Source organism: Mycteria americana, chromosome 1 (genome assembly GCF_035582795.1).
Source record: "Mycteria americana isolate JAX WOST 10 ecotype Jacksonville Zoo and Gardens chromosome 1, USCA_MyAme_1.0, whole genome shotgun sequence".
NCBI classification, from domain to species: Eukaryota; Metazoa; Chordata; class Aves; order Ciconiiformes; family Ciconiidae; genus Mycteria; species Mycteria americana.
Window position 1 is genome coordinate 806,640 of NC_134365.1, and position 20,862 is coordinate 827,501.

General features: G+C 43.8%; 1 protein-coding gene across 5 annotated transcripts in view; it reads right to left on the reverse strand.

The window, feature by feature from the left end:
* PPP6R2 (protein phosphatase 6 regulatory subunit 2) overlaps positions 1–20,862 on the reverse strand; it is a 113,920-nt gene that overhangs the window by 6,829 nt on the left and 86,229 nt on the right. For all 5 annotated transcript variants that reach the window (XR_012776457.1, XM_075507557.1, XM_075507232.1 and 2 more), the window contains 7 exons: positions 19,293–19,350; positions 17,681–17,808; positions 16,559–16,734; positions 14,938–15,100; positions 14,432–14,520; positions 13,062–13,269; positions 1,547–1,702 (listed from right to left, as the gene is read on the reverse strand). Coding sequence is in view for 4 of the 5 variants with exons in the window: in XM_075507557.1 (XP_075363672.1) it covers positions 1,547–1,702; positions 13,062–13,269; positions 14,432–14,520; positions 14,938–15,100; positions 16,559–16,734; positions 17,681–17,808; positions 19,293–19,350 (978 nt within the window). In the remaining variant the exon portion in view is untranslated. The remainder of the gene's footprint in view (positions 1–1,546; positions 1,703–13,061; positions 13,270–14,431; positions 14,521–14,937; positions 15,101–16,558; positions 16,735–17,680; positions 17,809–19,292; positions 19,351–20,862) is intronic.

The window sequence follows — 20,862 nt, forward strand, 5'->3', positions numbered from 1 at the left end:
GAGTAATATTAGAGAAATATAACTACTGGAACATACTCGCTCCTAAAGCTTACTTTCATCCTGGTTGGAAACTTTCCTCCTCAGTAGTATCTGAGCCATCCTTCCTCTATTTTTGTTTCTTCTGCCTGCTAAAACATTATTAGCTTCCTAATGAGAACCTCCTCCAAGTCCTTTACAAAATACTACATTTAAAATTCAAAACAGAAACGGAGAAGTCAGCTTTGACTGCTGATTACACAACAGTAATTAACTTATTGAACCAGAAGTTTGGAACATGACCGTCCTGGTCCTGAGTCCACCAGAAGGCCCTGACCTGACCAGCCTTGTCTGGGGCCTCCCCCCCAGGCACCCTCTGCCATCAGCCTGCGAGCTGGATTTAGGTCTTTGCCGGAGCTACGCCGAACGCGTGGCTTTGCACTTTCCTGCCGCAGACCTGCTGACTTGACTCCATGGCTTGTCCCGGGACCTGCCTCATCCCAGGATGAGGACGTGAACGGCGATCGCTGGAGGGGGTCCCATGGGACTGGGCACCTCGTCTGCAGGGTTTTTGCCCCCCGCTTTGCTGTCACCCTCCGGGCCCGGGTCAGCTCCCCCTGCCCGCTGCTGCACTCGGGGCCCTGACAGCACCTGGGGTGCGGTGGTGAGAACAACGACCCGATGGGATACTCGGCTTCCTCCCCAGTACGAGTTACACTAGCCCTAGAATTTGTGTGAGACTGGCTGTAAATTGTGGGCTCAAATGCTAGGCAGTAGCTGTACCGGGGAGACGTAAGAAGCGATAGTGCCGACAGCCAGGACGGATTTTAATGGAGTGGAGTTGAGTGGATCGGTTGCATGAAGCTCAAAGTGCTGGTTAGAGCTTCTTCCTCTCACCACAAGTACCCAACAGAAGAAATTCCCGTAGGATGGCCCAGACGTCTGGCTTCAGCTAAGCACCATCGTCTGAGATTCAATCTAACAACAAGCTTGCTCCAGGAGGATTGAGACACCCAAGAGACGCTGTCTTAGCTCAAGAAGAGCAGAAGCACCTCGTTATTGAGACACATCTCTGGCCAAAACCAGGAGCCAGAGCAAAGCTATGGAGGTGATAGCACTAGACATGCAGAAGGATTGGTTTCCATGTTTAAAAAGACCTAAACTGTCACATTCACAAAAAATTATTAATACCATTTCTCCTTGAGATAACTTCCAGTTTCAGTTATCAAAACACATTCCCACATTTCCTCATAATATTTTAAATGTCTGTATTTTCCCCTGGATGTACAAACCCATACTATCTATTTGTTATGCATGAGTAAGAAATTAGAAGTCCATTATTTTAATAAAACAGATGATTTGACAGCACTTCTGGGAAACTGGAAGATATGTGCAATATATCGCAGTAATAGCTCTACACTACCTGCAGTATAACGCACTCCAAGACACTCCAGATGTGCTACTCATGTAACTTTGACCGTACACTCGTGGTAGAATAACCGCATTCAGTGACATGGTAAAAACCGATTCTCTGTCACAGGCTGGTAAAGGAGAGTTTTGACCATCTCACCTGTCTTTCGTGGCTGTTTCCGTGACAGCTGTGACAACAGCGGCGGTGTTCTGGTGCTCCTCCGAGTGCTGGGCCACGTTGTTCAGGGGCTTGGATGCTTTTGTCGTTCCGATGTCAGTGATGGCCAGCTTATCAATAACCATGCAGTCTGCATCGCTGTGTGGGGAGAATTCAAGTTCGTGTTAAAATGCCAATTAACGGGGCTTAAATTCCAACGGACAAAAAAATATTCCTCCTCCTCTCCTAGCACAGGCCACAAAAGTCCCATAAAGAAATAAGAACTGAAAATAAACTGGAATTAAAAAGCAGCGTACGCATCCTGGAGGCTATGCTTCCTAAAAATCAACAAGACACCAAATACGCACAAGAACGACAGCTCCTCAAGAAAGGCATTCCCATTTCCTGCAGCAAACTCTGGCCTAAGAGTTCCCCATGTATCCCCATCGCCTGCAAACCAGACATTTCACCACCCTCCGCAGCTACCTCTGCTGGTGCGCTCTCCTACGGACAAACACAGAGAACAAACAGCAGAAGGATGCAAACGGGGAAGTACATTCGGCCAAGACTTTGCAAGTTTAGAGAGTCCAGAAAATCAAGTTTACCACCGGGAGCAACAAACCAAAAGCAGACCTCTTGCCCGGCGGTAACTGGAGACTGTCAGCACCAGTACCCAGGACCACAGAACAGCCCGCGCTGGAAGGAACCTCAGAAGACCCGCTGGAAGGAACCTCAAAAGACCCGCTGGAAGGAACCTCAAAAGACCCGCTGGAAGGAACCTCAGGAGACCCTCCGGTCCAGCCTTTCGTGGGAAAGGCAGCCTAGAGGAGCTCACCTCTCCTGGAATTGCCCTCTGTTGGCCACCACCACCAAGCAGATTTCCCAGCTCCTTAAACTGCCGGTTTTGGCAAAGCGTGTTTCTGATCTAATACAGGCACCTACGCTGCTCTACTCCGCAGATTTTTCCCAAGTGGCACCTGATACTTCTGTGTGCACCTAGAAAAGACCTAAATTTAAGTACAGAACTAAAATCCTGAGGAAGAAAAAAAACTTGATTGGATGTTCATGAGTGGTATCTTCAGAAGCCAAACACGGTTAAATTAACTTGCTTTCAGTAACACATGGGATGACAGATTCCCATGCCTGAGGGATAACATTTCCAATGATGTCTCCCTACAACAAAACAGAAGCTCAAATCCTGAAAAAGGAAAAAAACTGCTAGCACAAAACCTCCAAATCTTCTACATTTGTATTAAAAAGACCCGTATTTCTAACTGGAGAAGTTATTTCTGTGAACATCTTTATTTTTTGCCTTCTAAGGCAGAGGACAAGCTTGCATGTGAATGATCTTCCTCACAGTTTTAACCCAGCCCCAGTTTCAAGAATGATTTCTTCTCCTTCTTTCAGAGAGCACGCCTACAAAAATGGAAGGAAAGCTCAGCAGATGACTGAGCTGGAACCCTGTCACCAGCTGCCGGGGGAGTTTATAATGCGTACATATAATCACAGTCTGGTAATTAAGACATGTGACAGAGATTTTGAGATCAAGGTTCTATTTCTGTAGCTACTTTTCTGTGTGCTCTTGAAAAAAATACATAAAAAATGAGGAATAATGAAATCAAAACATTTATCTTCCTAAAGGGCTAACATGCTCTTAGAAAGAAATACCGCAAGTACAAAAATATACCTTAGAGAAACTGCAGGGGATAGATGAGACAGCAGAGAATTGAACTACGTTGCCAGAAATGTCATCAGAAAATTACTTCCCACACAAGAAACCGGAGCTCATGAGATTTAAATTGCTCAAAGATAAACTTCTTAAATTCAATCACTAAAATTTCCGTGACACAAAGATTCCGATGTTATGAAGTCCTGGGGTTACCTGACCACGAAGGGGGCATGGAAATTCATCTCTCATCAACAGGCTCACGCAAAAGCAAAGCCGGACACGCAAACCTCTGCAGAAGGACACTTACAGGCCAAGCTAATGGGGTAAAACAAGCCAAGGAGTTTGTGTGGAACACAGAATACTATGACCCATGCAGGAGGGTTAATAACAATATCTAATTCTAGCCTAGAATAAACTCTAGTACCTATAAATATTTTGCATTAGTATTCCTCTGGTCAGCTTATTTTGAGCAGCTCGCTGTGTCCCTTAAACGCCAGTCTGGTACAACCCTGCTGCCAGCGCAGTCATCAAATGGTCCACCGCCACGTTGCCAAACCCCGACCGGGCTGAGGGCAGGGGCAGGGAGCATGTTACCGGCAAAGAACAGAACTCTGCTCTCACGAGGCTGGTTAAGGCAGGCTCAGGAAGAAGAGTTATCAGCAACCATGTCTGTATCTCCTGTAGACTCTTCTTAGTTAAGCTCTGCAAACATCTCTCTCATACTTCCCACTCCAGAAAGAATTAGGAATTTTTAAGCTCTAATTCAAAGCCGCCACTTGTACAAATTTTCCGACAGCAAGCGTAAGTCTGTCCAGAACCGGGTCTTTTTTCACAACGGACAAGCACTCAGCACAAACAAGTTGTGAATGCCACCTACAGCCATGCCCACTGGGCTTTCCAACACAAGAGCCAGGACAATTTTCCTTTATGTTCACCAAGTTCAACATCGTAGCCAAATTCTGCAACTTAACCACCAAGTTTGTAAACACCACTCTGGAGGTCACTTGTAACAGAGACTCCTCTCTTCCTACAAGCACTGCAATGCTTTCCGAGATCTCTCAGCACCCCCACTGCACAAGCTGAATGCCCAAACTCTTCAGTCTTATCAGAAAGTAAGTCTAGAAAATATGACCTGCATTATTAGGCCCAGTCACCTTGCCCTCTAGAAGGTTAGAACAGAGTTTGCATAAAATAAGTTGGAGATGTCTCCTCCTAACCCCTGGCTGGTTGCTTCAGGACAGCCCTGGCATGGTCTGGTGGTGTTCTCCTCACCTGGGTGCTTGGTGAGTATCGGGCTTAGCAGAGCTGATCAAGTTTGCTTCACCATAGGTATAACACAGCTGAGCTCAAAGCGTCCCGAACAGGACAGTCTCTGCTTGACCTTTATGCAACAGGGCTTCTGCAGGAGAACTGCAAGAAGATAATCTGGGGGTCTAGAGACAGAAGAAACTTTGTGGCAGCAGTGGACTATTATTACTGCCTGGTGTCTAGCAAAGTGAAGAAAGAAGGCAATTAATCAGCTGGGAATCTCCGGGAGGCGTAAATACCTGTGTGCTACTACAGACACTGGCAAGGAATACCTCCCGCCGGATCCAACTTCAGAACGTGGAATCTGGTGAGTCTTGGCCGTAGTCACTTGGGGGTGAGGAACCCTCCAATGGCACGCTTCACAGACTGCTCTGAAGCATGGCAGGGGATTGTAAAGAGACTGAAAGGGAACCGAGTCATTTCTTCTCGTTTACTCTTCCTGATGTGTTCGTTACCTGATGTATTTCATAGCTTAAACATCACCTATGCTTTGTCTTTTAAGGCAGCGAGTTCCTTGAGGCAGGTACCATCACGTCTCCTCTGGGTGATGCGTCCTGCCAAGCACTCGGACTTCACTTAGAATAATTATCCGATAAACTACAATAATAATTTTAAGCTAAGAAGTAGTCAAAACACTACTTGTTCAAAAGCTGTTATTTTATGTTAACTGATGTGTACATGTATTAAACGTATTAAACTACCGAAACACTTCTGGGTCAAAGCCGCTGGTGTCTGTGCAAAATATATGCACACGCATACATACACATATACTGCCCCGCCACTGGGAAACGTGAACGGGCTTTCTGTTTACACGCGCAACCAGAAGAGAAGGTAGTCATGGAAAGCCGTGGCAGTATTACATCTGGTTTCAAGAACCTTCCAGTGACCTCTCCCAAATGCACACGCGTTGCTGTAGACAAGGGACTCGGGAAGGTGAACTTTGGCTTCTAGCTGCCTCTGGGGAAGGCTTCACCTTCTGCTGGAAGCCCAGGAGGGATGAGGCCGCCTGGGGTGTAGGACTTGCTCATCCCGCACTCCTGTGAATGCTTTCCAGAGATTTGCTTTTCACACGCTCCTGGAAACTTGCAGCTCTCTTCAAGTAGTGAGTTTCAACTCCATCAACTTCTTTGAGAAAAATCTGCCACAAAGACAGCATGGAGTTCTTGGCTTTTACTACATGGAAGATAATATATGTAAGAAAGAAATATTATATATCCTCCTTCCAGACCTTAGGTGCTACAAAAGGGTTGCTCATTCTTTTTTGCTCTAATGCCCAAATCCTGCAAATGCAAAGGTTCCTCAAACTAACAATACAACTGTTTTCCCTGAAGTGCAATTTCTTCTTAGAAAAACAGCATTCAACAAAGTTCACACTTGATCATTACCAAATTGTCATAAAACTATTCCGTATCAAAACTGATACCCAGTCAAAATAAAGTGATGTGCTGTTCTATTTATGAAGATGAAAACGTCAGGAGCTCACTTAACTTGTGACAACAATTCAGTTCTTCCTGTACATTTCCACCAGCTCTACAGAGAAAATGCTTTAGCACTGCAATTTTTTTGAACACCTCTCTCTTGCCCAGTTGCATTGTGCAAACTTATTTTTAACAGCCATTTCGACAGCACTACTGCAAAACGCATCCTGCTCTCACCCTGGTTTGCCACTGGTCTGTTTACTAAGAGCCCCTCTGATCTAGCAAGACAAATTAAGCTAGAACAGCTTTGCTGGTGGTTCAAAATAAGCCAAACTGACCCTGAATTGCCCTGCCGGATGGAAATCCACGTGCTACAGCACCTAATGCAGCTCCTCCTGACGCCAAGTGCAATACTGACCTACATCTCATTGCCAAGGGATCGGTAAAGAATTCAGGCTGTAGTCCCAAACGATCGAAGAGCTTTACGTATTTCAGGAAAGAAGGATTTGATACTGAAGGAAACGGCCTTAGAGTTCAATTCTACCCACCTCTGAAGCTCACTACTGTGGCTCCTGGGATACACTTTAGATATCCTCTAGTCTCTCTGGTAAACAATTAGTACCATAGACAACAAAACACTGTGAAGACGCACTAGGAAAAACAGTGGCACTATAAACAAAGAAGCAAGACGTGTATAAAGAGCGTAGCTAAACACAAGTGTCATGCTGAGCCCACAAGCAAGACCTTAAAAGCCAGGCTCGGCAACGACCAACCACAGGACAAAGTAAGAGATGCAAGGGCAGCCATGCTACACACATACTTCTCAACACACTGGAAAATTGTTTGTTGGCTGTTAATGAGACAAAGTCACACAACATGGGAGGTCTGGCTCCCAAATTTACATGCGTTCTCCCATTAAAAAGGCCAACACATGTCCGCGTAGAAGATCCCATCTACGCCAGTTATTGCACTAAGTGTTCACCTTTGGAAAAGTTTTCTGGTGAAACGGGACCTCAGATTAGTCACTTTTATGTTTCTTTCTGAATAAATGTACACCGATACGCAGCCAAATTTTACAAACATGGTGGTGTCATGCTCCATGCCCCGTTTCCCACAGCATGCTCGGTTCCCCTCACCACCTGCTCCAAGCATTCCAGCAACTCGTTGCAGTTGGGCAGCAAAACGAGATACACCAAGACAACCGTGTCTCGTGCTGATGTTTCATGCTCGTCACGTGCAATGGCGAATCCGAACATCATGCAAGACGAACAGTCGGCAGGCACAGAAAAGAAAAACGTATCCCAAGATGGGAGAGCTCAAAACATCCACTGTGACAACGTCACTCCACTCAGCTTGGGAAACTGGAGGATTATTTTCTCTACTGCATGTAAGCGGATGCTGCACCGTAACTCCTTGCTCAGTAACAGCCAACGCCACTGGCCGCCCTGCGCAAGCGCCTGGCCCGGGCCCCAGGGACGCCCGTGCGGTGCGGAGCCCCGGCCCCCATGCCCAGAGCAACGGGAGGAACCACTGCCAGCTGCTATTTCTGAGCTATTTCAGCAATTTAGGGTTGTCACTGCTGTTAGAACGGAAGTTAAGTACTTTCATCCCAGAACCGTGTATGATCAGAAACAAGAGGAGACTTTTACAGTGATTTTACAGAAACCGTAATGCAGAAATTTCTGCAAAATGCAGAAATTGCTAGTGTTGTCTCATTTTCACCTCACGTCTAAGGAAACCGCTGCAGCACCTACGGCGTCTGCCTCCAAAGCTGAAGAATGTACTACGTGAAAGTTGGCATCATACAGACACAGAAGAAATATATTTGTTTGTGACAGACAGCAACCACTATTGTTCAGATGGATGCCAGCCTCCCCTCTAAACTTTCTTTTTCAGTTGCTTATCCACGCTAGTCGGGTGAGGAGGCCCTAGGGAGAAAGGGACAGTAAACATGTCCAACCATTTAAAAAAAAAAGAAAAAAAAGAAAAGAAAAGATTAAAGGGAAAAAAGCATTTCAGGTAAAGTTAATGTTAATAAACTGAAAGAGAAATTAAAATTTATAAACATCCCAAGCCCACTATCACCATACACAGCAAAAGCTGGGGTTTTTTATTATTAAGTGCAGCTCATCTTTTAAGGAGCTGCTTAGAAACCTTATTTGAACAGTTCAGCAGCAAAATACTTCAGATAGCTTTTGAAAATCATGAAGAAGAAATGCAAAAGCTCGGGTTAATATCATACAGTTAAAAATTAAGCACACAGACACGGAAATGCGAGGCATTTCCCACAGAAAGTACTGCTCACACTGCGTACACTTTTGCATCCGTTATTCTGCTTTCCCCATCAAATGCAAGTCTCATGACTGTTTGTTCTGCTACGCGCAGGTTGACAAACAGGAGCAGCGTGGAGCCGCCCGGGCTGACGCCGCTGCGGAGCCCTCGCGCTTCACCCGGCTCCTTCATCGATTGCTTCTGCAACTTCAGCAAAGCCTTGCAGAAACTTCCGAGACCTTCACAGCTTGCGCTGGCTCCGACCAGCTTCGAGAACGCTCATCCAGCCAAATACTGGCAGGGACTACACCTCTCGGGTCACTCGTTAACAGCTTTAATATTACTACATTTTTCTGGCAAAAAGGACAGCCCAATAGCACGTACTGTGAGATAAATGCGATACGTACTCGCCTACTTATGAAAGAGGCAGACAACTTTCAAAACTTTGTTGAAATGGCATTGTCAATTATTGAAATAGTAAGTTAAGTAAGTACATGTCGCAATTACAACTATTTTAAAATACCACACAGCTTACAATTCGGAAAGCCTTTAGCCTCTGGCGACTGCAGGCACATGCTGAGCTACATTTCTTGACCCTCCTGCTCAGAGAAGTCAGGACGGTGTTTCTGTTCATCGGGTAACTGTCCTTTCTGGATACAAAAGTTTACATGTTTGCTGCAACATACTCCTCTTCAGCCAAAACAGTTATGAGACATGCTTATTGCAGCGGATTTCTCTTTTTGTCTCTGATCTCATGCAGAAATTACAGCAAAGTCTTGCTAGCTTGCACAGTGACTGGGAAAATTCATTTAAATGGATGAATTCTAGAAAATAACTAGCAAAACCCCACAATTTAAAACAGAAAGAAAACTTGGGGGGAAAAAAAAAAGTATTTTGTAAAAAAAAAAAATAGCCTTTGGAAAACACACCAACCGTTATTTCATGGCGTATTACAGCATACAAGTAAAATATTTGTTAGTGCTGTTGCGAGAAAGTCTCAAGAGACTTGGCCACTACCCCATCTAACACAGGCAGCAACTCCAGGAGTGTGTGCGTTAGCAAACTGCAGCAGCAAGGCTTTCCTATAGTCTTCCTGACCAGAGCATGAACCTTCCTTTTAAAATAATAAAAAAATTCCTATTTGCAGAAAGAGCTCACAAACAGGTGGAATGGCAGAAGCGCAAGGACACGATGCATGGAACCACAAACACCGCATTTGCTTTTTAATGGTTCATCAATGGCTACGTTGACTGTGCGCATACTTTCACAGAGGCCTATACACAACCTCAAATGCAGGTTTTGGAAATATAATTTCTAGCATCTGTTTTAACTGATTGTGAAAAGCTGAGCTTTCCCAGTCCAGCGGTCCAACAGCTCTTTTTCCAGCCCAGTATGAAGTAACTAATGGGAGAAACTACTTGTCAGGTGGATGTTTGGAACCCTGAGAAGGTCACCGTCATACATACCCTCTGACTGCAGGTCTAAATACTCTGAGCAATACCCACAGCAAGAGAGAAAGGCAGCAATAGAGGCAGAAATGGAAAGAAAGCAAAGAAAGGAAGAAAAAGAAAACAGTAAAGATCGCTGAAAAAACAGACAAAAGAGTTAACTTTGCAACCGTATCCTCAAGCGGTGTTCCTGCCAGGAGAACGTGCAGGAACATTTTAAAAGCTATTTCAAAGAGTACAATCACTGAACACGGCATTTTCCACATAAAATTCAGATCAATATACAAAAAAGCAGAAGATTCAGTACACTGTAAAAAGCATCTTTCTCAAGCCTAGCACACACATTCTGAAGTTATCACAGAACGAGATTTGGCAATACTGGAAGCTCTCTAGTCAGATAACTTCTGCAAAACTACTTATTTTTTCCACAAGAAACTACCATATAGAATTAGAGATGGGAAAGGAAGTTAGCTGAATACATTTAAAGTAGAGAAGTTACCTAAATACATCTGAAACACCTTCTTTGTGTATGATTTTTAAACTACTAATACGGCTACTTTAAGCAGAACTGCTGTGAGGGACACTCTACTAAGCCATGCAAGGACAAATACTTAACTTTCCAGAGTTTAAATTTTGGGGCAGTACGGGCAAACAGAGAAGCATCAGCAGTTAAGATGATGGTCATGGAGGGTTTTAGAGGCATGTACTGTACCAGCTGGAGCTCTCATGACCCTAGTGACGGTAGAATCTACAGAGTCCTTGTGTAGCTCCAAGGAGTATTAAAGATCTCCACTGTAGATTTCAGTATTGCAGGGAGGGGAAAAAGGAGAGGGAAGACCCATTTTGACAGAAACAGGTAAAAGTTTAGGACTTCTGGGGAAGTGCTTGTGGAAAGTCATCAAGAACCACATATTCAATCTGAAAATTCTTAAACGTTGAGTATAGTTCATTTCCTTGGAATCATTAAGGAACATGGTAAGAAATTAATATATTCACTACCGGCCAATTGAGTTTAACTGCATCTGTTCCAACAGAAGGCAGACTGGTTTGGGAGAGCCGAGGATACCAGGAAGCTTCCATTATCGTCACTGGTCAATACGGCAATTCATACACTGGGAGAAACCTGGCTACTAAACAGACCTGCAGCAGCTGAAATCGCCACCTAGGTAACAGGTTTCTGTCTTCCCACAGCTTCTATTTTGATTTTTGGCTACAGTTATAGTTGTGGAAAGCTACAGACACCTTTGAAGTGGAGACTGTGGTTATTCAAGTATTTACTTTCTTTGCCAAAATGGAATTAATTTTGTGGAATTGCAGTCATGCAAAACCAAGCAGGTTCTGGAAGCCTTGTCCTTACCGAACATGCTCGAGATACATACACTTATTTAGGGAGAAAAACACATTCAAAATTACACTGCTTGAAACAGCAGCATAGCCCACAACATCTAACCAGCCAAATCAGAAAAAAAAAATTCCCTACCTGCTCGGAAATAAATGGAAGACATAACAACAGGCCAAATAAGATTTACACTGCTACTGTGAATCAAGACAGTCAAGTGCAACACTACTCTGCTCACAAACACCATGCATTCAGAGAGGAAAAACACCTGGGGCACAGTTTGGTTTAGCTACACATGCCAATGGATTTAATTAGATATAATTCAAGTGCAATGAAAACTGGGGAAGGAGATGCTGCTTTTAGCACAGCAGGCAGTATTCTTATTTTCCTCATCTTCCATTTTTTGTGAAGCCAGTCTGCTTGGCCATGCCATCCCTATGCATACGAACTAACTCAATTTATCAAAACTGCCCTTCAGATGCAATCACCGCAAGCAAAGCAATCTCTGGCATCTCACTCATTTCAAGTATGGAGTGTAAAGGCCATCTGAGGTGGACATCCAAAATAAAAAACAGTCACGTTATTAAAAACTCAATTCAGAGTTGCCTAACCAAGCATACCTTTGGTTAACTTCCTCCCATAATTTTACCTAGTCCTGTAATCCCACTTGTTTTCTGAGCCACTGCTTTTTCACTCCATGTAGCTATTTGCTGGAGTGTGTACAGATGCCAAGAAGCTCACAGTGACTATCCAAAAAAGTCACATAACCACATTATAAAAAATAAATACCTGTTCCTGAGTCAGATGCAAAAAATGCAATGACTCCAAGTAGTTAAATCATACCCTACATACTTGTAAGGAACATGAGGAAAAAACCCAAATATCTCAAAATTGGGCAATACTTCCCAATACTACCCAAAATCGGGTAATTGAGGCCACACCTCGAATGCTGTGTTCAGTTTTGGGCCCCTCACTCCAAGGGAGACATTGAGGGGCTGGAGCGTGTCCAGAGAAGGGCAACGGAGCTGGGGAAGGGTCTGGGGCACAAGGCTGATGGGGAGCGGCTGAGGGACCTGGGGTTGTTGAGCCTGGAGAAGAGGAGGCTGAGGGGAGACCTCATCGCTCTCTACAACTGCCTGAAAGGAGGGTGTGGAGAGGTGGGGTCGGTCTCTTCTCCCAAGTAACAAGTGATAGGATGAGAGGAAATGGCCTCCAGTTGTGCCAGGGGAGGTTTAGACTGGATATTAGGAAAAAAGTCTTTACTGAAAGGGTTGTCCAGCACTGGAACAGGCTGCCCAGGGAAGTGGTGGAGTCACCATCCCTGAAGGAATTAAAAAACATGTAGATGTGGCACTTCAGGACATGGTTTAGTAGGCATGGAGGTGTTGGGTTGATGGTTGGACTAGATGATCTTAGAGGTCTTTTGCAACCTTACTGATTCTATGATTCTGGATGCACCACAGTGAACTGTTTTGAAAAGCAGCTTCCCCTCTCAAATGATTAGAGTAGGCTAGATTTGAGCCCATGCAATTCCAACCAAATTGCTGTCCAAAAGCTAATGAATCTCAGGATCTGCTACATCTTTTTCTGGCATTTTTCATTTTTTATCATTTATTGTCTATAATGTACTACTTTGACAATGAGGGGAAAATGATAGCTTGAGGCTTTTAAATCTTCCCCCTGCAAGACCGTCCACCGATTCCATGTCAGCCCTTGTACTTGCCATCACGCCAGGCTTTGCTTGGCTCTTCTGTGCGATCTGACCTGGCACCCCTGCCATGAGCGCAGGCCCGGATCTCTTGTGCAGCCAGCCAGCCAAACGGGCGATGCTTCTGTGATGTGGCTCAGGGGCTAAAATGAGCCACACACGTTTCTTAAAATAAACGTGTTCTAAGTATTTTCTTAAAACAAAACCCCCGTGACAAGAAAGCTGTAAGACACCCTCACACAGGACATTTGGAACCATGGTGTCTAAAAGGGAAAAGTAATACATCAACCCCTTGCCGCACAAGGGGCTAAAACCAGGGCGGAGCAGGACCCCAGCCCAAGGAGATTCCTTTCGCACCTGGTGAAAACAGCCTTCTCGTTCTTAGCATCCATAGTCAGCTTGATGGTTTCCTGGCCTGAGCCTGTGCTGATGGTTTCTGTGACGATATCAGCTTTATCCTCCTCCTCGTCGCTGTCGGAGCCTCCAGAGGAGCTGCTGTCTGAGGCAACCAGCGGCGCTTTCCTCGTGACACAGACGTTCCAAACACAGGGAGAGGCAGCGCTGACTGAGAAAAGTAAATAATTCACATTGCAAAATGAACAAAACCACAGGAACAATTCCCTGGGTACGACCCAAGTAAGTAGGGTGGTGTAAAATGGAGTGCTTCCAACTATTGCAAATTTTGAGATGATAGTTTCTGTGCAGATCCCACAGCATGCAATATTATTTTTACAAGTGAGGAAAAAAAACCCAACCCCACAAATCAGTGTTCTCCACCTGCCACCTCACGTCTGTGTTTAATACAAACAGCAGAGGAGACTATTTCCTTCACTTGTTGAACGGTGGTAACTCTGAACGGAGGATTAAGGCAGTCCCTGGGGTCCCTGCTGACTGTGACCTAGCTCTGAGAACTTGCTGTGGCATAATTTAAGCAGCTATACTTTTTGAAGTGTTCACTGGTTTCCATTTCACACGCAAGGAAAGCCTCTCACAAAAGTGGCAGAGAAGCATCGCAGTCTCAGAAAGTGTTTTTCCTCCCAGAGCTGCTCACACAACTTGATGTAACGCACAGTGCCTGACTGAAGATCACTACCTGGGTAGACTTAAACAAGGTGCGTCCATAAAGCAGTCATCGCGTGCGGTCTGGGCTCTACCGAACTGGATCTCCAACTCCACGGGGAGAGTATACCAGAAAATGCAGATGGCAGAAAAGGGTACCGTGCTACCCCTGCCAGTATTATCCACCTTTCAGTGGTTACTACAGACAAAAGTTTAATTTAGTTCCATCAAAGTCCTTTGTTAAATTTTATTTTTCCTTGCTCAGAAAGGAGGAGGGAAAGAAATCAGACTGAAGCTAACCAACTGGCTCAGCACAACTGCCAAGTATAACTTACCCTATCCTTTTAATTTTTGGCAAGGAATTTTATAACCAAGCATACAGTTCAACTAGGACTTTTGAACAGTTTAGAAATGAATCGTCTCTGTGACATCAACTCTTACTAACTTAAATGTCATCCTTTTCTTGCTGAATAGTATCAACCCAACAAACATTCAGGATTTCTGAGTTACTATTTTAATAGATTGATCTCTGTACAAAAGAAAGCCTTCAAGTAAGATAAGGCAGACGACACCAGAGGGAAGTCCTCCCTAGTAGACTTGGTACGCTATGCAGAATTTCAAACAGCTTAAATAATACATCTGTTTTGTCTTGTAACATTCTCACTTACAGTTCTTGTCCTGACTCTGCTTCGGGTTTCCATCGGAATCATTGCTTTCTGTGTCGACAGGAGAACTGCATCGTGGACCTGATTCTGAGCTAAAGGAAGGGGGGGGAAAAGCCTTGAGAATGAAGTGCAGATATCTCGCTTGTGCTTCTAAATATCCCCAACAGAAGAAATCATTAGGGCTTACTCTTTCTTTACATAAATATTTTTCTTCTTAAAAATGTATTAATTTACTTGATACTCTTAGTATAGCAGCAGCGATGATACGTAAAGTATTCCTGTATCGTAAGACATGAATGCTAACACCAGTTAGAAGCACTGGAAGGCAAAGGGAAGTATGAAGCCCTGATCCAGAACACTCAGGCAATATTAAAAAATAAAAGGGGTAGCCAGGGGAAGGGAAAGGGAAGAAGAAAAGATTACAGTCAATGTACTCCATCAAACTGTATTTCAAATATTCTTTCATTCAGAAGTTATAAAGAAATTGAAAGAACGTGTGCCCCTCTTACCAACAGAAAGGCTGGAAGTCTGTAAACTTTGCCCATCCTTTCTCCTCTGGCGTGGTGTTCTCTGGGGCCGCTGAATCCCATACGCTCGATCCAACGTCCATGGCCACACAGGGTGCGGGGGGCTTCGAGTTCACGGGCTCGAACACAGCTGTCCAGCCAGAGCCTGGAGACACAGAACAACGGACTGGAATGCCTATGAGTCTTCAGAACCTTTGGCCATCCCAAAGATACTCCAAAGTGATCCCAGAGACAAAAAAAGAATGACCACCCAATGGCACTCCTTCGAAATCTACAGGAAGCTGCCTGTCTCACACGTTATAGACATCAGCTTGAAAATCCCTCTTCTGATAAATACTGCTGTTATCCACAAGAGAGGAGCATCAATTAAGAAAAATGACATTATGAATGTCTTCATTCTTTGAGCCAGTGATTTGCAGCGGAACTCTAAGTACCTTAGTCTCCTGTCACAAGCTAAGGGGCATGGCTTTCAACCATTTCAATCACTAACCGTTTTATTTTGGCAGTTACAGGTAAGGAGTTGACATATGGATTAAAACGTTTAAGATCACAGAAGTGATCTTGAGCAAAACTAAGAACATAATTTGTTTTTTACAGTCCCAGCCTACTCCTCATTCATTAGAACACACTTCTGTTCCTACGAATCACAAGTTTTCAAAAAGCATTTTTCATTACCTTTTCTCGAGAAAGAGAAAGGATTGCAGAGGTCTGTTGTGCAAACGGATTTGCACGCAACAAAACTGAGAGTAGGAGGGATCCATCACATCTACACTCACATAAAAATGGAACCAAAATTCGAACCAGAGTCTCTAGAAGGGTAACTAAACTGACGTACGCTATCCACAGGTCACCATTTGTGTTGCTTATACTGGTTCTTCCTAACAGGAATCGAAATCTGACACTACCAAACGGGTGTAGAGAGCTGATTACTGCAATAAATATGCATTATGCTCACAGTCACAGTACAAAGACATCACCTAGAAAAAGAAACATTTTTGAACTGAAAATGCTTGCACCAAACAAGGAACGAACGTTAACATTTTCGTCCCTTTATTTCAGTCGACTGAATTTGTTCTGCTGACAAGACTGTGTGCCTCGTGAACTTACACAGCATTATTTGCTTTGTCATCTGGGAAAACCCTGTCCCTTTACAGTCTTCCTCTGGGCATTGTAAGAATGGGTTTGCAATATGCAAACTAAAACTAGAAAGGCGAAAAGGCAGATACATGGAGTGTGGAGATACTTGGCAGGGGTCTGCATAAAACTCTTATAATATAATGTAAGCAGTTCATGTCATAATCCTCCACTAATATTTTGTTCATTAGTATTTGTACTAAAAGAGCTGGGAGTATTCTTGAACTTGTACCTGTGTGGTTGTCTGAGCATAACTGAAGCTTCACACCGCTATTCTGAAGAAGCTGGGCAGGGCTCAACCTCACTAATATTTCAGAGGCAAAAAATGAAGACTGAAATTCACACTTCTCATCTGCACAGGTGGAATTACAGAATAGCCGTAGAAACCTAGCAATTTGCAAAGTGCTGTTCTGCCGAGATGATTACAGATCTCATTTCAAATGGGATGATGCTGTTTTAAACTCTTTACCTTCCGAGGAGTCAGAGTCTTTCTGCTCAGAAATATTATTCTTGTTGTTGTTCGCCGAGGAAGGAGGTGGCTGCTGTTCTGTCTCCTCCTCTTCTTCGGAGTCCACGCTACCATCATGATCTCCATTCTCAAGATCACTTTTTGACGAACTCTCTGAGGTCTGAGATGCTCCAAATCTAAAATCGCAGAACTCAGAATCAGAAAAACCCTTACAGCAGCCAGTTCATCCCTCACCTGCTTTCTCCCCCAGGGAGAAAGCACAAATTGCGAATTGACCAAGTGGTGCTGAATGCCTTTTACAGGGCTTATTTCCCAAAAAGATACAAAGCTCAGACAGGCAACAGCGGGCACTCCTCTAGATACTTCTGCTGAAGTCCCTAAGTGCTTTACTTGTCAAAATGCATCTGCAGAGTCGTAATGGGGAATATGTTGCAGTGACCTATTCAGGGCTGGAGATTGATACGAGCAGACAAAACGGCAGCAAACAAGGGGAACACGAGTGAGGTATCAATTCTGCATACGAATAAAACAACCAGGTTATTGGTGCTGGGCAAATAAACACTAAGGTCTTGGCCATTTTTCCTGTCTCACTTGATCATATTTTCAGACTTAGAATTATAGAAGTAACTTTATTTAATAACTGACTGCATCAAAGGGATGAAAAATTGTAAATGATTTGCCATGCCAGAGATGCACCATGGGAGGTCGCTCATTCTCATGCAAAACGTTACTTTTCTTCTTTTAACATTTTGAAAAAGAATATTCTGTCTACTACCCTCAGTCTTACAATTCTTTCAATCTCCTCCTCTCCAAATGTGAGGAAAGGAGTAAGTTCCAAGTATTTCACACTAAGGGTGGGGTTTTTTTAGTATCTTTGATCATCGACTTGGTAATTAGGTGTTTCCATCATTATTGCCTTCTCTCAAATTGGATCGTTGTTTCACATGCAAGACAAACCACCACCTCTTTCTGCAGAAGTGTGACATGTAAAGCTCTCTGTTTCAGGCCAGAAAAAGGCCTCACAGCACATGAATAACAAACAATGAAGCATGCACTTAACTAAAATGTACAGTTTCATAGCATTTAGGGGAAAAAAAAATTGACTTTTTGTTTTCACCTTACCGTGTTCTTGATTTAACTTGGGTTGCATAGGTTATCTCCTTCTCTTCCCAGATATCTTCTTCCTCCTCGTTATCATCAAATTGTTGGATCCGTTCATTGCAGCAGGCTTCAAAGAGGGAAGCATTGGGCTAAAATAATATTAAAAAGAAATCAAATTCCATTCATTCTTTGGAGACAGAAACAAGAACTTCACTGATGAGGAAGTTCATAGAACAGCATTTGTACACAACTAGTACCACAAAGGTGTTTGCATTTATTTCATTTTACATCCCAAGCTGTGCAACAAGCGACGTTCTGCTGCGGGAGAGTAGTAATAGCGCAGTATGCTCAGAAGCAGCAAGCCCGTGACAGATCAAGAAAGAAACACAACAGTAGCTCAGCCTACACTGCTTCCAAAAGAGCAGGAACTCCTGCATGCTGCTTCACAGCCGTTCTGTTACACGACCCTCTCTGCATCCCTCATAAGTGGTAGGGATATAAAGTCACTGTAGAAGAGGGCTGGAAACAACTCCCTTAAGAATACATTTGCAAACTGGCCAGCTTGGACTTGGAGAATAAAGCGATGCCACGTATGCAAACCGTCCCGCTTGGACTAACGACCCAGAGTGCAATTGCTTTCAGTGGCTGCATTCTCCCTGACAGAACTGCAGGGAGCTTCTAAGCAAATACGGTAACACTGAACTCACGTGCACCCCCCTCAGAACGTGCAGCCCTCCGCTCTGGAAATGAGCTTTCGGGCGCCGGTGAGGTGAGGTAGCCCTGTCAATATACAAATGATCTGCCTATTTGAGCGGTCTGGGATCTCTCAGTTAAAAGACTGACTAAGTGCCGTCTTCCAGATAGTGCACAGTCCCAACCAACAGCTGCATTAGAATTCCATCACACACAAAAGCTGTCTACTCAGGAAAAAAACCAAGTTAAGATAAGCACATAAACAGCTCTCGGTGGCTGCAGACTTAGCTGGCAGATTCAAAAAGAAAACAAATTTTCTCTATCTACAGAGCACTGTCTAGAGCAGCCAGAAGAGAGAGAGAAAAAATACTCTTTGTAGTATTGTTTCACTGAAAAAGAAAGTATTTTAAGGCTAAGGAAAGCTAAGTCTTAGTACTGACTGAAATAAGCCTCAGTCAGTAGATGAGCTCGGAACTGCCTCTTAAGCCACTGTCCAGCTTCCTCAATGAGTATTGATTCAGGTCAATAAAACAGAAAAGGCAAGACACAGCATGGCAATATTTAGACCCATAAGAAACCCAATCCTCCCTGTTTGCATTTTTTCCTTTGGAAAGATTATCAAAGTGAAAATAAGGTCAATAGATTCACACTGCAGAGAGAGAGAGAGAGAGAGAGAGAGAGGGAAAGATTCCTCCAATGTAAAGAGTACTACTTCTGAAGGTCCTCAACAGCGCAATAAAATGCAGGGAGATTCTCCCAGGGGACACGTAATGCCCCGAGTTCCTTAACTGGACTCACCTACGAGTCCAGTTACCAGTTTTCATTTACCAAACTAACACACCAAATCTTTTTTCTTTCAAAATGACAACAGCTAATTCAAGCATGAACTAACTTGCCGGAATCTGTCCTATTAAATAAATGTCCCCAAATACCCACTTACACTGTCATCATCAGCATCTATATTGAAGTTTATCTCTGCGATCCTGTCAAAGGGAGCACTGCAAAAAGAAGGGAAAGAAACTTCAGTGACGGTGCGGAGTAACAAAGCACTTTGCAGCCCCAACACAAGACCAGAGGACAGCTAACCAGAGACACTTTGTATGACCACTCAACGCCGCCTGCGTTTGTTCCCTGAATATTCACTTCCGCATGATGTGCAACGGCTTCCTCTCTTTGAGAGGAAAGATTATTTTGTATTTTTGAATATTTGAAAAAATACGTAGGATTTTCATTCTGGGGTCTGATTCAATACCCGAGTGAACAACCTTTGTCATTATCTCGTTGGTACGGTATTTTGAGGCTTCATGGCAACCACAGCAATGTCTGGCTGTTATTTTGCAACTCTCACGGTACCTATGCAGCATAAAGGCTCTCTTAATTTTTTTCACCAGGTCTCTCCAGCTGAACCAGATCTTATAGAAAAAAACCATAATTGATATGTCAATTATGTCAAAAAGTCATAATTGATTAAAAAGAGAAGGAGCTGCACCCAGCTGCTCTGGGCTTCCAGTCCTACGTTCACCCAAGAATTCCAGTGGGTTCCTCAGCATGAGACAAGACCCAGAGAGACTGAGTCCTGCACGGCGGGCATATATATCCACAAATACCCAGACGGGATTGCACCTGCCCGCTTTAATACAAGCTCAGGAACTTCAGGGAATCTTACTGTACCAGCGGCTCAGCAACCCCAATGCATTACTGAGACATGAATGCTGCAAAGCCCATTAAAGAGCCCCATTGCTGATGTGGACCAAGAGCGTCTATTGTAAGAGCAGCAGAGGGTGCTGCAGGCCAAAGGACTCCAGCCGACCAGCACAGCCCGGGGCAACGCAGTATTTTTCACCGTATCTCTACTTTGGACAGTGTTATTTTCTTTTAAAGACTGTTCAGTTAGTAAAAAATACTATCATGCAAACCACCAGGACATTGAAACATAATTAATACTTCTTAAAATATTCAAATTCATATCTGCAGCAGTTTTCAACAGCTAGAAAACAGACGAGAGGGAGCACCACTCCCAGAACGTTCAAGGCCAGAACAGCTTTGTAGTATATTCCTCCTTTTGTAATGAGAAATAGAGAGAAGGCTAGCACATCCCAGGTACAGATTTTGTGCAGTTTCATGTTTATTTTAAAATGGACATTAGCTACCTTCAGCAGTCCCTCACGTAAGTTAACTCTTCCCCTCCACCCACACACACACGAGTTCAGTATTCGCTGCTACCTGATAAGAAGTTAACAGCGTATTTTATTTTTTAAAAAAGTGTAGAACTAAGTAATCCATGTTTAGTTAAACTCTCATTCTGGTCTGGAGCTTTCTGGCCTTATTAAAGTTCTGGACATCTACAATGCTCAGAAAAAAAAAAAGACAGGAAAGCTGGACTCCAAAATCTTTCTCCATGTTAGAATACAGCTCCAAACTACTTGGCAAACACCTTAATAGAGTTCCTATGACCCCAGGGATCTTATGACTCTCTACTTTGATTCATGCTTGAAAGGAACTCTGAAGCA